Here is a 21865-nt window from a genome sequence, read left to right on the forward strand (position 1 = left end):
TTTCTCGGTACTAAGGACGAGACAACGCTGACCACGCAGCAGCCGTCGGCACTCCCTCGCTCACCCGTGCTCGCGCTGGCCAGGTGGGAGCAGACAGATCCCCAGGGACGCCGTGGCGCAGGTGGGACCCGCACTCCTCCCGGGTCACCAGCCTGTTCACCTGGGGAGGTCCTGCTGGCCATCCTGTGACTTCCACGGCGCGACTGCGTGCCCTCCGTCCTTCCCCACGCCGGGGCGGGATGCCAAGCACACGGGGTCTGGCAAACAGTCCTGCCGGACGTGGCCTGACGCCGGTGTTTCTTTTCAACGTTCCACGTACAGTCCACACTCCCTTGGGGAACGTGCGGCCCTCACAGAGCCAGCGTCCTGGTGCCGACGTCAGGGACAGGACTTGAAAGAGCGGAGGGGGGGGCCGTTGGCCTCTCAAACAGCCGCAAGCAGCAGGCTCTTCATCATCCTGGCGGGCTCTCCTGGGCTGTGCCCGGCCTGGATCGATGCGGGATCCTCTACTTAACAAGAAGGGAAGGGCGGATGGGCACCCGCTTCGTGCGCTGGAGCCCACGGGGTCAGCCTCCTTCTCATTAGTTAACTTCACGCCTCTTATCTTGAGGAAATTTATTTTTGCCAAAGCCTGGACCCTGTTACCCATAAATTATTCTCTAGGGCCTTGGCAAGTCAGAAAGTATTGCTTAAGGAAGGAAGAATTTTAATGCAGACTTTGTGGCTTTTCCAATCCCTGCTACTTTTCCCACGAGCCAGAGAGAATTTTCTGTGCCCGGAGACTCAGAGGCTTTAGCTGTTGACCTTCAGGGTCAAGCGAAATGTCTTCTCAGGCCAGCTGATTTGCAGTCCCTCCTGGGAACGTAAGCTTGGAAGTAACTTTCCCCGACCAGCCCGGGGTCTTTTCTTGACTTTAAAAGAATGTTAAACAGAAGGCCTAGGAAGGAAGTCTCTCGGTCCCCACAGCGCATGGGCAGGCGCTTGTGGTCACCTGTCGGATGTGACACTGCTGTCTGCTCCCCCTCGGGTGGCTCGGGCGCATTGCAGCCACAGACCCGGGGGCTGAACCCGCGCCTTGTAGACGGGAGAGGAGGGATCTCGCAGGGCGGTGTCAGTACCCCCAGGCCGGACCGTGGCCGGCCACTTCATCAGGACGCCGATTGCTCTCACTGCCTCCCTTTACTTACGGAGAGAATTTTAGGTCTGAACGCGCAGGGTCATTCTCAGATGCCAGCGGGAGAGTAACCGGGATGTCACTGTTAGACGGATTATCTACATCAGTGGCTTCAGGAGCCAGTCACCAGGTCCCCAGGCACCCAGCCCACAGGGACCCCCACAGTCCACCAGACCGGAGCTAGAGAATCTGTTTTTGTAAGAAGCGGCGCCCCCCCCCCCCCCCCCCCAGGAAGCCTTGGCCCCTGAGCCTGAGCGCCGTCTGTGCATGAGGCACGCGAAGTGTAGCCACCGCGGCAAGCTCCAGGCTACCGTGGGCGCTCACACCACCACGACTAATCTCTGGTTCAGGTCGCCACAGATGCAAACATCCCGTTGACCGTTTGTCTCTAATGTCCACAGATCCCAGAGCCATCTGAAACAGGAATAATAGTAATAAAAAGTACAAACAAAAAGCCAGTCTTTATTTTAACGTAAATTTTAATTTCTGCTAGCCTTCAGCATTTTTGGATATAAATGAACAGAAGGAATGAGAAAGACCACATAATGTCTAACAAAACCAACACTTGACATTTTCCTGGGACTCTTTATTGACAATCTTTATTTTTCCCGCAAAACACTGTCACAACACAAAGTCCTTCCTTGCCGAACGTCTTCAGACACCGGGCCCCCGAGGCAGGCGAGGCCGTCCTGTGCGTGTCATCACAGGGTCCGTGGCACGCCAGCAGATCGCGTCACAGCATTGTGAACGCGGCTCCCGTCCCGCTGCTGCATCTGCCAGGAGGACGCTTTGGTGGAGCCTGGGGCCAGTGGCGGCGGCCAGCACACGCAGGAAGCGCAGGACAGGCCTGTGCGGCCAGGGTTCTCGGCCTTCGCTGCCCGTTCTTCCACCGTGGATCGCTCTGCAGTTTGCCCTAGAAAACAGCTTTATTCATGTTTGGTGTGTTTTGTTGTTTTATTAAAGATTTTATTTATTTATTCATAAGAGACACAGAGAAAAGCAGAGGGAGAAGCAGGGTCCCTGCAAGGAACCCGATGCAGGACTCGATCCCAGGACCCCTGGGATCCCAGGTCACGGCCTGAGCCGAAGGGAGATGCGAACCGCTGAGCCTCCCAGGTGCCCCACGTTTGGTGTTTTTTTTTTTTTTTTTGGACTTATTTCTGATAGTCACACACACACAGAGAGAGAGAGAGAGAGAGAGAGGGAGGGAGGGAGGCAAAGACACAGGCAGAGGGAGAAGCAGGCTCCATGCACCGGGAGCCGACGTGGGACTCGATCCCGGGTCTCCAGGATCGCGCCCTGGGCCAAAGGCAGGCGCCAAACCGCTGCGCCACCCAGGAATCCCTGGTGTTTTAAACAACAAAAGGAATCTGACCACGGGCTTCACCAGCCTTCGTGGTCACAGACGTTTCAGATTTTTGACAGATTGCAGGTGTGCTCCCCCTGGGTCACCTGGAAACTAGCACCTTGGGCGGTTTTGTTTCCTTTAGAACAAGGAGAGCCAATGAGTGGCTTATGAAAGAGGAGGCGTCCTGAGCTGCAGGCCCAGGCGGTGAGGCCGGCGTCCAGGACACGCCCTCGTGGTGGACGGCACACGCCAGGGGCTTCCACCGACCTCGTCCCAGTGAGCTTTGAGAATGAGCCCAGGTCACGTGTCATCACCTCCACCTGTCCCGCTGAGGACACAGAAGTCCCCGTGGTTTGTGCTCTAAGCTGCATTGTCAGGAAGTGACCGGGCGGAAACCAGGGCCCAAAGCCCACACTTTACCACCGACTTTGCCCTCCTGACCCGTTTCAGGCGGCAGTGGCACATGATAGGCACGAGTCCAGTGGGAGAGGGATCAGGTCACCACCTCCCCAGTTCCCAGAGACTCAACACCCCCAAACACCCACGTGGTCTGGAGGCAGTGGTGTGGACGGGGGTCTGGAGCAGGTGCCGGCCAAGGCAAGACGGCGTTCCAGGGGCCACGGGCGCTTCTCTTCCTGCACTTCCTGCCCCTGGGCCTGCCTGTCCTTCTCGGGACCTGGTGCTGTCAGGACCCTCACGGGAGCCCTGCTGCCTCATTTCCTCACCCCCCTTGATTTCTACTCAGCTCCACTCGGCATCCTCCCCACAACCCCAACACGATCCGCACCGTGTCCCCAGGGGCTGTCTTCCCAGGTCCTGCTACTGACCTGCAGGAGCAGGTGACATCACTGGAACCTCCCACCGTCACCAGTTCCTCTACCCAGCATCTCCTCCCCCAGGAGCACCACCCTGGGGGCACGTCTACCCGGCCTCCCGGGCATGTCTGCCCATCTTCTCAGGCCTCATTCCAAATCTTCTCTTCCAGAGTCCTCTTCCCTGACCTGCCTTCTCCCTCGGCCAACAGGTTCCATGGGCATGTCCCCGGCCATCTTGAGTCTCTTCCTCCCCATCAGTGGGAGTCAAGTCCACCCAGTTCTGCCCTCCATCCCACCTCTGGCCAGTCCATCCCCCCAGCGACCACATTGGATGGCTCACTGCTGCCCCTCTCAGGGAACCCCCAGGCTGGTCTGGGGGACCCATCTTCTGACACCCCAGGCCATCCCATTCCCTCTGCCTGCTACCTGGGGACCCCACATGCTGGCTGCCCTCAGGGATCTCGCTGCACCCCAGGTAGGGCGGGGGCTCACGACTCAGCCCGTCCCACCGTCACAGGGGCCTGTTGCAGTGTGTCTGTCTCTGTGGCTAACTAGTGGCGGTGGGAGGGGCTCCCTGCTGTCCCCTGTCACGCCCGTGAATGCACACTGGGTTTGGCTGGGAGCAATAGCAGACACAGAGTCCCTTCAGGGGTCTCCATGGCCCTGTCCTCAAGTGTAAAGACCACAAGGAAGAAGCCAATAGAAGTGACCCCATTAGAAATATTAAACTCCGGGGCGCCAGGGTGGCTCAGCTCTTGGGTGTCTGCCTTCAGCTCAGGTTGTGACCCCGGGGTCCTGGGATCGAGTCCCGCATGTGGCTCCCCCCATGGAGCCTGCTTCTCCCTCTGCCTGGGTCTCTGCCTCTCTCTGTGTCTCTTCTGAATAGAGTCTTTTATAAATCAATAAATAAACTCCAACATAAGAAAGAAAACAAGAGAAGCTGTGGCAAGAACTCTTCCACATCGAGAAGGAAAAGCCAAACATTTCAGTAGGAAAGTAAGGACATGTGTGGCCAGTTTACTAGCGAAATAGCCACTTAACCTGTGACAGAAGATGATCAACCTCAACTGTAATCAAAGAAATTCAGATTAAAAGGCTATTTTATTTTTACCTGTCATACTGGCTGCTGGTGCCAGGAGCTCTCAATCTGGTATCTAATAAAACCTCCGGGACTCTGTTTTGTGTTGTCTGTTCTTACGAATTAAGAAATTAAGGTTCCAAGAAGTTAAGTAATTTGCCCCGGGTCAGATAACCAGAGAGCACACAGCAAGCCCTTGTCCTCGCCCTCACCCTGCAATAGCAAAGGCCCAGGGAGAGCGCCCACTCGTGTCTCTTTGGGGGTGCAAGCTGGTTCAACTAGGGGATGGTTTGGTAATAAAAGTATATATAGCTCCGACCCTCAGGTTTATCCCAGGGGGAAAAAACCACATAAGTGCACAGAAATGTGCCTGTTAGGACATTTATCACAGCATGTTCAGAACAGCAGAAACTTGGTAATCCTTTCAGAAGCGGGCAGGGGGGAGGCATGCGCTGGGCGAGACACGGCCAGACGTGCCCGGTGATGCAGAATCACCGCCACAGTGTTTTATTCAGTTTAGGTTAACAAGGGATGAGAAACGCAGTAATAGGTTATCTGGTTTAGAACAGGTAAGGGAGCGTGTGCCCCGAGGACAGTGTCCACATACACAACATCATCAGTGATTTCTTTTTAAACACAGTTAAAGGGCAGCCCTGGTGGCTCAGCGGTGTAGCCGCCTTCAGCCCAGGGTGTGATCCTGGAACCTGGGATCGAGTCCCGTGTCGGGCTCCCCGCAGGGAGCCCGCTTCTCCCTCTGCCTGGGTCTCTGCTTCCCTCTCTGTGTCTCTCATGAATAAATAAATAAAATCTTTAAAAATAAATGAAAATAAATAATTACAGTTAAAAACTATTTGTTCTAATACTTTGAACAGGGTGTATATTTTAGCTGTTAATGAAAACAATACAGTGTTTTCCTAAGCCACCTACACCCCGGGACTGCAGAGAAAGGAGCACCTGCCCTGGGTGAATGAACGCATGAAGCCAGGGGCAGTTGTGAGCTTGCGGAGCCGGCCCCGCGGCATCACGCCTCGTGCCGCGACTCTGCAGTGACGCTGTCCTGTTCTTCCTTCCTCAGGTGCTGCTGAGCCAGGTGCACAGGCTGAGAGCCCTGGATTTGCTGGGACGATTCTTGGACCTGGGCCCCTGGGCCGTGAGCTTGGTGCGTGCTCCCTGCCCTGACCCCGGGGAGGGCTGAGGAGTGACGGTAACCCTCCATCCGGGGGGACTGTGGGGCGGGCAGCAAGCCCGCGGGGCCCTCAGGGAACACGTGCTGTGCGGCCCCGGCCACTACAGCGTTCCAGGGTTTGCTTTTGCTCTGGCCTCTTCACATCCGCCATGAAGCTTCACCTCTGCAGGCAGAAGGTGTTGCCCCCTGGCCGTGCTGTTTAGGGAGTGGCTCACCCCTGCCTGAGCCACCAAGCAGGGTGCTCCTACTCTGGCCAAGTGCCCGGTGCACACCCATTCGCTGACTTTACACTCTGATGCTCAGCACAACTTAAAAACACTTCTCTGTTTACTCATTCTGCAAAAGAGTGGTAGTGGCCATTTAAAACAGAAAATGGTGACAAAAATAAGATCAAACAGTGACCCGTTTTCCAACAACTGCATCACGAGGAAAGGAGGTATCGATAGGGAACATACACGTCACAGGAGGCACGAGAGGCCCCTCACAGCTGCAGTATCCGGACCTTATTGGTTCTGTGGGCAAACAAAAGTTTGAAAGTCTGAAAAATTAGTGTTCTTGAAAAAATTAGAAATTTTACATTAAAAAAAAGAAATTTTACATAAACTGAATACAGTATTATTAAAGGATAATTGTTCATTTTGGGGGTGTAATGGCATGTGGTTCTTTTATAAAAGAGAACTTATTTTTTGGAGGTAAAGTCTGTTTACACATGAACGTGTGTGGCAAGCACGATGTGCTTCATATATTCTGGGAGAGGACGAGTGGGCGTGCGAGGCAGCACCCAGCCGTCGGGTTCGTGTCCCTGAGGCTGAGTGATGAGCACACAGGAGCCAGTATATTATTTTAGCTCCACTTGTATATATTTAAGATTTGTCATTACGTAACGTCAACAAAGAGTGAGACTTGGTGATCCGAGATTGAAGGAGGAAAGGAGGAGTCTAAGAATTGGAGAGAAAAGTTCACTCCCCATGGGACGGTTCACCCTCAGGGCACTTGGGGTGCAGATGACTTAGAACGTGTAGGTCACTGGGGAGGGGTCTCCCGTGACTCTGGAGCGGCTTGGCCTGCACGTGTCATGTGCGTAGCGATGTGTCTTCGTCACCGTGGAAAAGCTTGCATTGTACCACTGTGCTCTTTAAGAAGACAGGGAAACGGGAAACTTGTATTAGTAACACTTTAGAGAGATTTTTATTTATATGGTACATTTTTTAAAAATTTGATTTTGGCCCTTTAAAGAGTTAAGCTTGTGCTAATTGGAAATCTTGATAACATGAACAGGTGCTGGACAGATGAAGTGTTGCCACAGGTGCGGGTTGGGCCTTCCAGCAGGACCCACCTGCCCGAACCAGAGACAGGATGCGTATCCCCCATTAAATGCAGGCCTTGAAAATGGAAAGGACACAGGCCCCACCCATCTTGGAGGGGGGATGCGTCTGCCGTGTCCTGGAATTCCACGAAATTGGAGATAAGGACAGAGCACCGGTGCTGAGGCGACTGACATAACCAGGCTGTGCCCGGGTAGTTGTCCCTGTGGGACGGCCACCTGCTCTCTCACCGCCTGCCCGGGAGCAGAGGGGCCCCCGGGATGACGCACCACCAGCGACCCGCACAGCGGCTCCCTGTGTTAGCCAGCAGACTGGCCCGTCCCAGGGCTCAAGTGCTTCTCAGAAGGTCCATCTCAAGGGCAGATGTGAATGTTGGAGCCAACAGGGCAGGAGCGTTGTGGTTTGAAACACGAGAATTGTGACTAAGGGGCCCCATGCTCTGCTGCTGAAAGCAAAGGAGACCGCCTGAGAGTGAGGCCGGGGGACCCAGGCGGGAAGCCACAGGTTCCTCTCCAGGTTCACTGCGGCCTCTAGACCAGGCGGGGCATCTCCGGGTGCAGAGACGAGGAGGCCCCTTTGCTGCAGGTGGGGCTCATGTGATCCCACGAGCGCTAAATGCAGTGCCCACGGCGTCCGAGCCGCAGTGCCTGCCTCCTGAGCGCCCTGACTGCCGGGAGCTGGCCGCTCACGCTCTCCTCTCTCCCCAGGCCTTGTCTGTGGGCATCTTCCCCTACGTGCTGAAACTGCTCCAGAGCTCAGCCAGAGAGCTGCGGCCCCTTCTGGTTTTCATCTGGGCCAAGATACTCGCCGTGGACAGTGTGAGTAGCCGGGTCCTCCCCGCTGGCGCCAGGTGGCCTCCGCGTGTTAGCCAACCTGGCCTGGGCAGGGGTGCGGAGAGCGGGGCTCCCAGAGGTGCCGGGTGCCACTGGTCTGCCAGCCCTGACGCTGTGTCCTCACCCCGTGGCGACCCCACGTCTCTTGTCTTCCGTTCACCCAAGCCTCTGTCTTCGGAGCCATTGCCCCCCTGCAGCTTCTCCAGGCACTGCTGGTCCCCCCGCTTCCAGAATAAGTGAGGTGCATCCCCTTGGGGCCTGGGCCCGGTCACCTGAGCTGCACACTCACCGTTTATGTTACATCCCTTGCTGCCTGTTCCCTGCCCGTCCAGCCTTCTAGCAGGAAGTGACCCCGACCACTTCCTTCTTGAAACTCGGCCCTGCCTCGCCTGGACCCCCACCAGGCCTCTGTCCCACCTGTGCTTTCCCTCCCCTGCCCTGGCCTGGGGGACAGTGCCCTGCAGCTCTGCTCTCCAGTGGCCGCCCCTTCCCTGTCCTCCTGCCTGCAGGGCTGCAGTCACACCTCTGCCCCATGAAGAGCCAGGCAGGACCATGCTGAAGGCTGTCAGGGCGCAAAGGGCAGTGGTCCCTGCCCTGGACAGGCTCACGTCCAGTGGGTCAAGTTCTCTGCTACACAGGGGAAGCCACTGTGCCCCGGGAGGCTGTGCCGTCAGCATAAGGGACCTGAGAACTCGTAGGGCGAGGGGCACTGATGGGCGTAGACACGCGGGGGGCACAGCTTGCACGGGGCATAGAGGGGCAGGGAGGTCAGACGGCCCACTGGGCTGAGGTGCTGGAGGCACACGCGGGGAGCCCTCCAAGTGCAGGGCGTCCCACTTCATTTCGCCCCCTGAGAGGAACCATTAAAGATTTGGGAACAAAGACACAAGATCCAAGCTGTGGTTTTTAAGTGTGTGGCCTCGGCCTAGAGGAGATTATAAGTCAACTGAGGAAGGGGCTGCCGGGCAGGAGGGGAGGACGTGATGGGGCGACTGTTCAGGAGACCCCGGGTGAGGAGGACCGTGCCTGAGGGGTGGAGGCGGGGGACCCCCCAGTGCCCAGTGACCCTGCCGGAGAGCCCCCCCAGGGGAATGGAGAACGAAGAGCCAGAGGAGGAGAGCAAAGGGGGGTCCAGCGTGAGGGAACAGAGACCCCCCCCCCCAGCAGAGGCCGTCCAGTCAGCCTCAGAGGAACCGTAGGTGCCGAGGTGGGGAGGAAGTGCCGATGCTCCTACCGTGGCTTCCTTGAGGGGTTCAGTGGGTGGGCAGGGGAGTGGGCTCCGGCCTTGTCGCCCTCGCACCGGTCACCAGAGCCTCACCCAGCCCCTCCCCAGCACTCCCACTGGGTGGCCGGGGCCTGTGCGCAGCCAGACTGGCCTGCGCTCCCCCACGGTCCTGAACGCTGCCCTCCGCTCTCTGCAGCCTCTGCTGTGCCGAGAACGAGCCCCTGCTGCTCCAGGCTGCCGTGGACCGGGTCCTCCCTCCCTCCCCTGGGCGCCGCGGCCGCCTGCGCACCCCGAGCTTTGCCATCAGGCCCCCACCTGGGGTGACGGTTGCCTGAGGATCCGGGTGTCGCAGGCGTTCGGGGGAATGTGTCACATCACCGGCGCTCCTGGGGGCAGCTGTCTGTGGTCCCGTGGTGCTCGGTTACTTCTGATGTAAAGGAGTCTTACTGTTCTTGTTTATTGATCTCGAGCGGCAGCCTAGCGACTCCTGTAGTTCCGGCCGTGGACTGGGAGGTTCTCCTGGCCTCTCTGCACAGGCGGGCACGCTGTCTGCAGTCAGGGCCAGCGAGGTGGCTCTGTCCCCGTCCTTAAGCCCCGCTCATTTCCTGGTCTGGAGGTACCGACTGGGACTCGCACACGCTGCTGATCAGACGCAGTGACCCACTCACCTGGGGGGTGCTTGGTCTCAGTGGTCTTCTTGGCGCTGCGACCGCCCTCCCTCCCCACGGTATCTCCCAGGCTCACCTTGACCTCTGTTCAGCCTTGACCCTTCTTAGGCCAGCGCCCTGCATGCAGCTGTGTCCACAGAATGTTCTGTGGCTTGTTGGCTTCACGATGGTGTCCAGAACATTCTGTGACATGACAAAATATTTACCTTTCTATCCACTGAACTAACTTCAGATAAGCAACGACCTCTCCGAAAGGTTGGCCAAAACACTAGATTTAAGAGTGAAAATACCGAATCTGAGTCCTCCTGCTGCCCTCGTTCACTTGAGCGAGCCATTTCACTTCCCGTCGTCTGCCCCTCTGTAAAGTTACTGGTGCTGTGCTTCTGGCAGCGTGGTCCGGAGACGAGAGCCATGACCTGGAAGGCCACCCTGGAAACTTTAGAATAAAGGGAAGAGAAGCATACGTCTCGCGTCTGCCCGGCTGGTGTCGGATACACAGAAATCCTCGCTGGCTGATCCGATGGCCGGCTGTTGTGGGCGAGGGTGCTCTACCGTTTGCTCGTCTCTCTTTTGACCTTAACTTTCCACTGAAGAGCCAAGCTGTGTGAACAGAAGGGCTCTTTCAGGGAAGTTACTCTGAAACTCTCTCTTCTCCTTCGATGCGTCTGCTTTCTGTGCGGCACATTTGGAAATTTATCGATACTGTTCCTGGGTTCCTGGCGGAGGGGACCACGCATCATGGTTCCTGGGTGCTGGAGGGCCCAGCTCAGACCAAAGCCCGTCGAAGGAGAGGGACGAAGGGGATGCCATCAGAGCCCGCCTGCCCACCATGGGCCGCCAGCGCTGCTGGAGCGCGGCTAAGCATCGCGCTTCTTGTCCCTGTAGGATCTTTAGGACCTTGTAGTATCTGGACCCAGGCGGTGTTTATTTTGAGACCTAGGACTATCTATTCCTGCTTCAGTTTTTGTTCTGTCCATGAAAAGGACGGCCCTTATGAGCTGGCAGTGCCTGGCTGCTGTGTTCTCGTGGGATCTGCAGTGGTCATCATAGCTCCGTGTAAGGAATCTGCTAGAAACTGCCTCCCAGGCCCGGTCTATCTCTGGGGACCTGCTTGTCTCCCTCCAGCACCCAGAGCCGAGCGCTCAGCCACGAGCACACCTGCTGCAGCTCCCTCGTTGCCCTGCCGCAAGGAAATCTCAGGGCCTTGCCTTCGTCTCCGCACAGTGCAGCAGGAATAGTGCTCCGGGAGCTGCGTCTGCAGCCGCCCAAAACGCCCTCGCCTGCACCGTTGTGTAACTCCTGCGGGTGCCAGGGACCTTCCAGTGAACTCCTTTCTTAACCAGCTTGTTGCACCTGTTTATTGAAAGGCAGGCATCCCGCTGAGAGACATTTTGACATATTTCCGGTTGAGACCGTGCCATTTACCTCACCCTCACTTACCACAACCACTGATCGCCTCCCAGAGACTAACGTTCCCTGCGCTTTTGTGAGGCCACTCCCCTCCCTCTGCATCTCGCCGGAAGTCACACTTGGTCACTGCTGGGCTCTGCGGGCTCTCGTGCGTGTGCAGAGTCCCCAGCGTCGTTGGCATGGCCACCACGAAGGTCGGAGTGCACGTCATTTATGCACAGGGCTGCCCACGTGAGGGTAAAAACCTGCACGGAGCACAGATTGAGGCCTGCGGTGCCCCGTGTTTGCTCATTTTGGGCACGTCCTGGGGGCCGAGGATGGGGTGACTGCCGGCTTGAGAGGGGCCCCTGAAGGGCTTGGGGAGAGGCAGGGATCACTTCAGTCTTCAAGAGAGCAGGTTGTGTCTGGGAAGGAGGAGGCTGATTGCAGGAAGAAGAACAGGGTCAGATGCTTCTGTGCCATTTGACCGAAGGGTGGCCACACTGTGGGGACAGTGTTGGGACAGAAGGCATGACTTGGGACGAGAGCCCTTCTGTTGTCCGCAAGGAATCTCATCCCAGGTCACCCGTGCACTGTGTTACCCAGCACCGCTGCCAAGGAGAAACGGCCAGGCGTGTGGAGAAGCAGGAAGACGTGACCCGCAACAAGGAGGGAAAACCCACCAAAACCCACTCTGACCCCTCACCGATGTTAGAATTAGCCAATGAGGACATGGAAACAGTTGCTAGAAATCTCCACGTAAAAAGTTCCTCTGAGACACATCAAGGCATTAAGGGGCCTGCTGAACCTTCTGGAGAGGGAAGCCTCAGTGTGGCCTGGAAAACATGCTGGACGGGACGGACAGCCGGCTGAACACCGCAGAAGAAAGTTAGTGGTCACAGCTACCCGAATGCAGCACATTGAGGAAAGAGAATTTTTACAGAACAGAAGGCATCGAGTCGTGGGACGGCTGAAGGTGACGTGACGTATGAGCGTTCAGAGCCCTCGCACGGGCCTGCGGGAAAAATATTTGAAGAAATGTTGACTGAGAAATGTCTGTATTTTCCAGTTTAATGAAAACAACAAACCAAGAGACCCGGGAAGCTCCGTGAACCCCCCCACACAAGGAATATGAAGAAAACCTCCCTGAGTCATCATCGAATTGCTGGAAAACAGAATGAATTTAAGAAGTCGGAAGCAGCCCACCACGGAGAGCGGAGGAACAAGGAGCAGGAGGACGGCGGCCGGTTACCGGCCAGGAACGCCGCCAGGAGGGCACGGGGGGCTGGTGCCCTGACGTCCCCGAGGAGGAGCCGCCGGCCTGGCCTTCTGTGCCCACCGAGGGGATCTCTAACACTGGAGACGGAAGCACCAGAGGGGCGCTCCACGAGGAAGCGTGACTTCTTCCTGCGGCTTCAGTCCGTCAAAGATAGTCAACTGGTGGAACAAGCAGTCATCACGGGCGCTGTGGGGTCTGTAAGGTGCGTGGTCACAGTAGAGAAACGGGGCTGGGGGGGAAATTGGAGAAATGCTGGTCAGCTTCTGAGCCTTCCTGCGGAGCACTGGCACCACGCGCCTTCACGCCATCACTGTGATTTTATTTATACAGATAGAGAGAAAGCCAGTTAGCCCCCACAGGGGTAACCTGGGGTCATAAATATGTACAAGGAACACGAAAGAAGGTGAAGTGGAGGGAACAGTGACTGGATGGGACAAATAGAAAAACACAGGTGGATGGATTTGTACATAACCGTGTCGGCCTCACGTGTACGTGTTCTAACCCCAGGTAAAAGCAGAGGTGGTCAGACTGTCCTAACAAGCAAGAACAAACCCTGTGCTGCCTACGAGAAATGCGCTTCAACATGAAGACACAACCAGGCTAAAAGCAGAAGGCGTTCCACGTCTCCACTAAGTGAAGAAGGCCGGGATGCCCGTATTGATACGAAGGCAGGTTTAGGAGCAGAGAGCGTCACGGGCGGTAAAGGAGATCAGTGCACACAGTGCTCTCGGACCCCGTGGGCCACAGGAGCAGGACCGCCCTGGGTATTGACCCACGTAACGGCAGGGTTCTGAACACGTGAAAGGAAAGCGAGGGGAGCTGCCAGGAAGCAGAGAATCCATCATCGTACTTGGAGAAGTCAAGGCTCCTCTGTCAGTAAACGGCCCAGCAAGTAGGAGGGAAATGATTGGGGAGGGAGCACGTGGCCCGCGGGACCGAAGCCGCCCCCCATTACAGCGGCTGAACACACGTCCTCGCCAGGGGCCAGCAGCACCGAGCACAGCCTGGCTCTGAAACCGACTGCCACGAAGTAGACGAGCAGAAATCGTACAGTGTGCCCTGTAGCCACCGTGGAGTCTAACCGTCAACCGTGGAGGAAAAGAAAACTTCCGCCAAACACCTGGAAACTAAGCAGTACGCATTTCAGTAAGTCATCTTTAAATAATTATATTATAAAATATAAATTTTATTAAATATAAAATATTTAACATTGAAATATGTAAATGTCCTATAAATTCCATAAGTAACATAAATACTCATTAAGAGAATGTATGTATTATATTTATAAAGTACACAAATGGGACTCCATCAAACTAAAAAGCTGCGCATCAAAAGAAACAGTTTGCTAAAAGAAAAGGCAACCTGTGGAATGGGAGAAACTATTGTTAAACCATCTATCTGACAAGGGGTTAATACCCAAAATATATAAGGAACTCCTGCAACTTAACTGCAAAATCCCAAACAATTGAATTTAAAAATGGGCAGAGGACCTGAATAGACATTTTTCTTTTTTTTTTTTTTAATTTTTTTTATTTATTTATGATAGTCACAGAGAGAGAGAGAGAGAGAGAGGCAGAAACACAGGCAGAGGGAGAAGCAGGCTCCATGCAGGGAGCCCGACGTGGGATTCGATCCCGGGTTTCCAGAATCGCGCCCTGGGCCAAAGGCAGGCGCCAAACCACTGCGCCACCCAGGGATCCCTGAATAGACATTTTTCCACCGAAGAAGGCACCTAGATGGCCAGCAGGCACATCCCTCATCACCAGGGAAATGCAAATGGAAACCACAGTAAGACACCACCTCACACCTGTCAGATTGGCCACCATGATAAAGACAAGAGTTATCAAGAGTTGGTGAGGACATGGAGAAAAGGGAACAAAACAAGCACCGCTGGTGGGAGCGTGACCTGATACGGTCACCGTGGAAGGCAGCGCAGGGATTGCTCATCGATGGGGCATTCCCACTGCTGGGTGCTTAACCAGAGGAAATGCAATCCTATTGTGGAGAGACCTGCATCCCCCTGTTCATGGCAGCATCATTCATGGTAGCCAAGCATGGAAATGCCCACGTGCCCGTTAACACGTCAATGGTGGATGAAGAAAACACACACACACACACACACACACACACACACACACACACACTCTGGAGTATTACTCGGCCCTAAAAACGAAAAAAAACCCTGCCGTTTGTGACCAGATGGCTGAACCTGGAGGGCACTGTGCTAAATGGCATAAGCCAGACAGAGAAAGACATATGCCAGCTGACCTCGTTCATTTGTGGGATCTTAGAAAATGCAACTGATATAGCCAGAGAGGGGGGCAGTGGTTCCCAGGGCTGCAGGGGGTGCGAGTGGGGGCACGCAGGCCAAGGAGTACACACTCCCAGTTCTCCACTGACCTGGGGAGCTGACATCCAGTGTGGTGACTGTAGCAGTCATGCTGTGTCATGCACCCCAAGGAAGCTAAGAGAGGGCGTCCTATCACACACACACACACACAGAAAGGGACTATGAGAATTCATGGATGTTAACTTGATTCTGGTGATCGTTTCACAGTATGTGTGTGTATCAACCGTTGTGTTGAATATACAAAAATCATATATATTTTTGCTTGTCCATTATAAATCAATAAAGGTAGGAAAAATATATGCTTATAATACAACATTCAGTTTATACTGATAAAGTTTACTATAATTTATTATATAAGCATTGATATGAAAAAATAAAATCCGTAAAATAAAATTATTTTCAGAAGCGTCTAAAGGGAAGTAAAAACAGAGCATCAGGATTTGTGGGCACAGTAAAGCAGCACCAATGGGAAACCTCCTCTGTTGGCAGAGGGAAGGTTTAAATCATTGGTCTCAGCTTCAACCTTGAGCTGTTAGTAAAAGAAAAGCAGATTAAACCCGAAGGAAGTAGGAAAAGAGAAATAAAAATCACAGTGGAGATCAGTGCAAAAGAAAGCAGAAAAGCAGTAGAGAAAATCTGTTCAACTGAAAGCCGGTTCTTAGAGCAGACCAATAAAATGAATAAACACACAGATTTCTTTTCCTCTGGTTATACGCCCATTCGCGTAGTCCCTGGATGGGAGGCCCCTTCTGCTTTCTAGTTCTGAGGCACATCTGTCCTGAGGTACATCTGTCCTGTTCCCCGAGTGGCCGCACAGAAAGAGAAACAGACACCACTTCCCAAATCACGAATGAGCAGTGGCATCCGGAAGGTTCTGGAGACATGAGGGAATAGCGAACAAGTACTACGAACAACGCGATGCCCAGATATTGGAGAACTTTGAAGAAACAGACACTCCTTGAATGAGAGAGTGGAGCTTCTCACGTAAGAAGTGAGTCGGAATAGCACCGTGTCTGTTAAAGGAACTGGATCTGTAGTTTAAAACTTTCCTACGGAGAAAGCCCCGGGCCGAGGTGGCTCCACTGGTGAATTCCAGCACGCCACTGAGGACATGGCTGTCGGACGAGCACCGTCGCGTGTCGTCAGGTGAGACCAGCAGGGACTCTCCCGACGCCAGGCCCAGACAGACTCATTATAGACCGCGTCCCTCGTGAAGGCCGACGCACACATTCCAAACAAAACTTCTGTAAATCAAATTCAGCCACATGTAGAAAGGCTGATAACTCATGACCCATGACCCCGCGGGATTTATTTCGGAGTGTAAGGCGGTTTAATGACTGAAAATAAAAAAAAAAAATCATTGAAATTTACCATATTAACAAAAGTAACAGCAAAAGCCATATCACCATTCTCAAAGATGACGCAAAGAAAGCATTTGACAAAACCTAAAATCTATTTCAGACTTTTTTAAAAAGCTCTCAGCAAACCAGTCACTTCCTCAGCATGACAAACAACATCTACAGAAACTGCTGCAGCCAACATCACACTTCATGGTGCAAGTCTAAGATCGGGAATAGGACTAGGTGGCAGCCCCCGTCGCTTCTCTCCAGCGCGTACCGGAAGCCCCCGTAGTACAAGAGAAGCAGAGGTGTCCTGGTTGGAAAGGAAAAAGCATAGCTGTCTTCCTTTTCAGTCAACACGATTCTTTTTGTAAAAAAACTGATTGAATCTATTTAAACACACACACACACACACACACACACACACAAACCCACAAACCTACTAGTGAATGAGCTTAGTAAAATTGCAGGTTATAAGGCCAACACACCAAAATCTATTTTATTTATATTTACTATTGATCAACCACGAAAAGTTGAAATTAAAGTAAAAAGCAGGGATGCCTGAGTGACTCAGTGGTTGAGCATCTGCCTCTGGCTTGGGTCATGATCTGGAGTCCCAGGATCAAGTCCCGCATCAGGCTCCTCGCATGGATCCTGCTTCTCCCTCTGCCTCCTGTGTTTCTGCCTCTCTGTGTTTCCCATGAATACTTTTTTTTTTTTTTTTTAAGTAAAAAGTGGGCAGTCCTGGTGGCTCAGCGGTGTAGCGCCGCCTTTGGCCCAGGGTGTGATCCTGGAGATCCGGGATCGAGTCCCACATCAGGCTTCCTGCATGGAGCCTGCTTCTCTCTCTGCCTGTGTCTCTGCACCTCTCTCTCTCTCTCTCTCTCTCTCTCTGTGTCTCATGAATAAATAAATAATCTTTAAAAAAAAAAAGGTAAAATGCATTTATAACAATATCGGAAACATGAAATATTTAGGAATGGATCCCAGGAAAAGAGACACAAGACTTGTATCTTGAAGCCACAAACTACTGACAAGAGAAATTACAGAAAATCTCAATAAATGGAGAGATCCTGTCATGGGTCCTGACTCGAAAATCCACAAGGAAATGCAAAGAACCTAAAATAGCCAAAATAGCTTCTTTAAACAGAGAAGAAAGAAGAAAGAAAAAGAAAGAAAGAAAGAAAGAAAGAAAGAAAGAAAAGAAAGAAAGAAAAGAAAAGAAAAGAAAAGAAAAGAAAAGAAAAGAAAAGAAAGAGAAAGAAAAGAAAGAAAGAAAGAAAGGGAAAAAAAGAAAGAAAAGAAAAGAAAAAAAAAAGAAAAGAAAAGAGAAAGAAGAAAAAGAAGTTAAAGGGCTAGTACCAACTAGCACTATCTGATTTTAAGACTTACCTACGTCTGTAGTAGAGCTGAAAGCAGCATCAAAATGGACAAATAAACCAGTGGAACCAAATGAGAAGTCGGGGGTAGACCCCTACATACATGGTCAGCTGATCTTCAACAAAGATCCAAATAGTTCAGCTCAACGGAGAACAGAGCACGTTTTCGTCCTGCAGTGCTGGGACTATTGGACATCCATGTGCAAAAAACTGAACTGCGGTCTACACCTGGTACCACATTAAAAAAAACTTAAGGGGCGCCTGGGTGGCTTAGTGGGTGAAGCATCTGCCTTCGGCTCAGGTCCTGGGATGGAGCCCCACGTCAGGCTCCCTGCTCAGCCTCTCTCTCTTAAACAAATAAATAAAACCTTTAAAAAAACTCAAAATGGGAAAACATTTGCACATGATTTATCGGATCAAAAACTCATAGTAAGATTATATCGAGAACTCTCAAAACACAATATGAAAACAAACACACAGACCAGAAAATGGTCAAAGGGTTTAAATAGACATTTCACTAAGGAAGTAGCTTGCTGGCAAGGAAGCACCGGAAAGATGCTGGACATGGTTCTGCACACGGCAGGTAAAACCAGTCAGACACCAGCACACGCCCGTTAGAATGTCTGAAACGAAAAGACTGTGTCCCCTGTGGGCACAGATTCGGAGGAATGCAGGTGGCACCCCTGCCCTGGGAAGTGGTTCTGGTCTCTTGAAAGCATACATCCGTTAAAAATTGTGCACGGTGTTACAGCAGCTTTATCTGTAAGAGCCGAACACCGGGAACAGCCCAAGTGACCATCGACTCGTCATTGAGTAAGCCGGCGGTGATCTGTCCACACAGCAGAATGCTACTCTGCCAAGAAAAAGGAATATACCCGCCCCAAGATAGTTACGTTGAGTGAAAGAAGCCAGGAGAAGAAGGGCGTATACTATGCGATCCCATTTATGTAAAATCCTAGATAGCACAGATTAGCTGCTGCCTGGGGAGGAGGGGTTCCCGAGGGCACAAGGAAACTTGTGGGCAGAAATCCCCTTACCTTGACTGTCGGCACGGCCCCCCCGGGTGAGGACATACGGCCACAGTTACCAAAATCTGTGCTTATAAACGTGCAGATTCCATTTATCACTTTGACCTCAGGAGGGATGTTAAAAGTTTCAAATTGTGAAACAGTCTATGGACAACTGTACCACCTCTTCTAGATTTTTCAATCCAAGAAAGACAACAAAATGTGGGGAGCTTGTTCCACATGAAGACTCATAATGTATGACCAGGAAGTGCAGGTCTGGATCCCGGCCCCCGAACCAAAAGCTGTGAATGGCCATTGTTTGGACAGTTGGGAGAAATCTGAATATGGACTGAACATCAGATAATAGCGTGGTACCGAAGCCGTATTTCTCGAGCGTGATCGTGGTTTTGCGGTTATGTAAGAGAATGTCCTTTTTCTTAGGAGAGCTTCCAGGCAACGCGTCACGCCATCTGCAACTTTGAGAAAGTGCAGACAAGCACAGGGGAGGGGAGAGGGAGAAAGCAAACGTTGCAGAATATTCATTTTAAATTAAATTGTCCTTCAGGTTGTGGGATGGGGGGGGGGGGTGTCACACATCAAGAGCAGGATCACCGGAGGATGAGAAAGCACATAAAATGTGGCCCAACCTGCGCTCTCCGCGGGCGGCCCTGCAAGAGGGTGCTGGTGGCTGTGCTTGGGTCGTCCCTCAGACCCCTCGTTATCCCCTTTCTGCTAATTAACCACTTTGGGGGCTGGGGGGCGGGGAGGAGAAGGTCACTTGGACGCTCCTGTGAGCTAAGCTGCGGTTAATTGGGGTTTTCTCGCAGACGCCGTCAGTGTGCAATTCAGGCAGACTTTTCCAAGTTACCGTTAATAAAGTTTTATTTAGAGTGCCAGCAGGGTGCCAAGGGCACATTGTCGAGAGCTTGGGAAAACGTTCTGTGTCATATTTATGAAGCCGATCCAAATTGGGGGGATCCAGAGGGCTTCACCGTGTGTGAAGCTGTCACGGGGCCAGGAAGGAACAAGCTCTGTGAGTAAAAGCGGAAAGAGGCTGAGCAGAATCTCATTTCTGTGTCCCCCGCCCCTGGGCCGGCCCCCTCCCCGGTCCCGCACGCGCGCTCCGCTCTCTGCAGAGCAGGCCCGTTGCTGCTCTTCGGCTCTGACGCCACCAGCCTCGCTTCCTGCACCTGCACCCCCTCTCCCACCGCCCCCTGCAGCCTCACACACAAAGCTCAATTGACAGAATGAGTGGCCTTAGCTCTCTCCCATCCTGTGAGGACCCGCGTCACCGGATTCCGAGTGTGACCAGGACGGCCAGAGAGTCTGCAGCCCAGAGCCTGCCCTCCTGCCGACCGGTGCCTGCCAGGGGCTGGCCCGCTCGGGCCCCCGCACACCTCGCCCCGTGCCCGCCGCTGCTCCGTCTCCTTCTCCCTACAGGTTTTATCTTAAGAAACTGCTCCGTAGGTGGTATTTACAGAAACCCCGACACGGCCAGTAGAGCCCCGTACAGTCCACCCCCACTTTCCCCTGTGGGTGGAATCCTAAGGAGGCCGTGTCAGCACGTTGTCGTTATTAGCCAGAGTCCCCGCTCTGTGCGGCTTTCCTTGGTTCTCCTGGCATCACGTCTCCCCAGGCGCCTCTGGGCCATCCCTGGTTTCGGGTGGCCCAGCAGTTGTGGGGGTGCTGGGGCCGTCCCTCCATCGGGATGTTTCTGTGGAGACTACGCCGCAGCAATGAGTTCTGGGAGGAAGAGCACAGGGCTGACGGGCCCCCTCATGCCCTCACAGCGCAGGTCCGTCTGTGCACTCAGTGTGACTCGTCACCAAGGATGGGACCACGGCCACCCAGCTGGGGTGCATCCCCATGTTACCCCGATCCCCCTGCATGGAGGATGTGACCGGCTTTGGGTCCCAGGTCAACCATGATTCCTTTACTCACTTTCATTATTACATTTTTTTAAAATCTGAGTATCATTCTTTTAATTTCTCTCCCTTATTGCTGGATTAGGCTTATTGTATAAGGTTTGGTGGTGGAGTTGTTTTGTTTTGCTTTTGCACTCCTGGGATTTCGTGTACTGTGTGTCTCAGTTCCCCGACTGCACCCGCCACCTGCCCTGCGGCCCGGCCCCTGCGGGCAGGCGGAGCGGAAGGCCTGTCACGGCAGGTGTGCAGGCAGCGGCACCGAGGCCCAGGAAAGGTGCAGCTCCACGTCTGGCTTGCTGTGGGCCCTTGATGAACGTTGCTTATCCTCCCCGCCTCCCCATTGTGATGTCAGTAATTGAATTGCTTCGATGATCCACTTAATTTCCAAACTATAGGTTATAAAGTGCAGAAAATAAACTAAAGTCTAGATAAAATAAAGTCTCAGCATCGAGGAGCGCGAGTTTGCACGTCACACAGAGAAGCTGTAGTCAGCCAGGAGGTGCTGTGTAAGTGGATTTGAGCTGCTGTTTTTATTGTTTGATAAAACACAGCTGTCATGCAGAACGGCGCCCTCCTAGGTAAATGAGACGGCTGCGTGTCGGAGGCCCTAACAGAGGGCTTTACTCCAGGGAGATGCAGGTCCACCCTCGAGGGGCCCTGGACAGCTGTGGACCCGGAAAGCAGAGCCCCCGCCCCCCATGTCGCAGGAGCCAGGGCCGCCTCTTCCAGCCCTGGTTCAGGCCCTGGAGGCCATCTGCCCAGGAAGAGGCCAGGTCCAGCCAGATGTGCACTTCGGTGAGAGGCTGGGTGGCCGCTGAGTATGTCTGTCTGTCTGTGGCAGGAGGAGACCGTTGCTTTCAGATGGCCCTGGATTTCCAGGAGTGAGATGGAGAGCAGCAGGAGAAGGCTGGAGGCTGTCAGCCCCACTCACCGTCCGGCCACTGGGCCCCGCTACAGGCAGACGGGCCTGGGCGCGGGCGGGAAGGTGACAGATCACCCTTTGGCAGCAGGAACGGGCGCTGTGACTCAGGCTGCAGGGGACTTCCTGGTGAGAGGAGGTGAAGCGTCAGCCCGACACCGAGGGCAGTTGAGAGAGAGGCCGTTTTTCTGGGTGATGACTCAGGGGCCCATGATTCATTGTCAGGCTGGGCTGAATCGCCGGTTCTGCAGAGCTGATCGGAGCGAGGATGGGGACGAGGGTGCTGGTCAGCCTGAGAGCACGGCCCGCGGGACTCCAGCCTTACACGTTAAGGGAGAGGGCAACTGCAGTTTTGACACGGGGAGTCCGCAGTCAAGGCTGGGCTTCTCCATGGTCCGGGAAGCACCAGCTTGGACTGTGAGGCCGCACCTGGCAGCGCCCTGGGCTCCAGGCTCTGGGTGCAAGCCCGCAGGACAGGCAAGGAGAGGCCAGGCCTTGCTCTCCTGGCTCTGCCGCTCGTTCCTTCCTCCTTTCACGGGTGGCACGTGTGGACTCAAACGTCCACACTGGAAGCAGTTACTGGGTGTGATTAGCGTCTGTGATTAGGAATCATAATACTTCTCTG

General features: G+C 53.8%; 1 protein-coding gene across 2 annotated transcripts in view; it reads left to right on the forward strand.

Moving 5' to 3' along the window:
• The window catches only part of RPTOR (regulatory associated protein of MTOR complex 1), a 330129-nt gene that overhangs the window by 240730 nt on the left and 67534 nt on the right, over nucleotides 1-21865 (forward strand). For both annotated transcript variants that reach the window (XM_041723779.1, XM_041723780.1), the window contains exons 12-13: nucleotides 5491-5574; nucleotides 7634-7744. In XM_041723779.1, coding sequence (XP_041579713.1) covers nucleotides 5491-5574; nucleotides 7634-7744 — 195 coding nt within the window. The remainder of the gene's footprint in view (nucleotides 1-5490; nucleotides 5575-7633; nucleotides 7745-21865) is intronic.

The sequence above is a fragment of the Vulpes lagopus genome, chromosome 12 (assembly GCF_018345385.1).
Source record: "Vulpes lagopus strain Blue_001 chromosome 12, ASM1834538v1, whole genome shotgun sequence".
NCBI lineage: Eukaryota > Metazoa > Chordata > Mammalia > Carnivora > Canidae > Vulpes > Vulpes lagopus.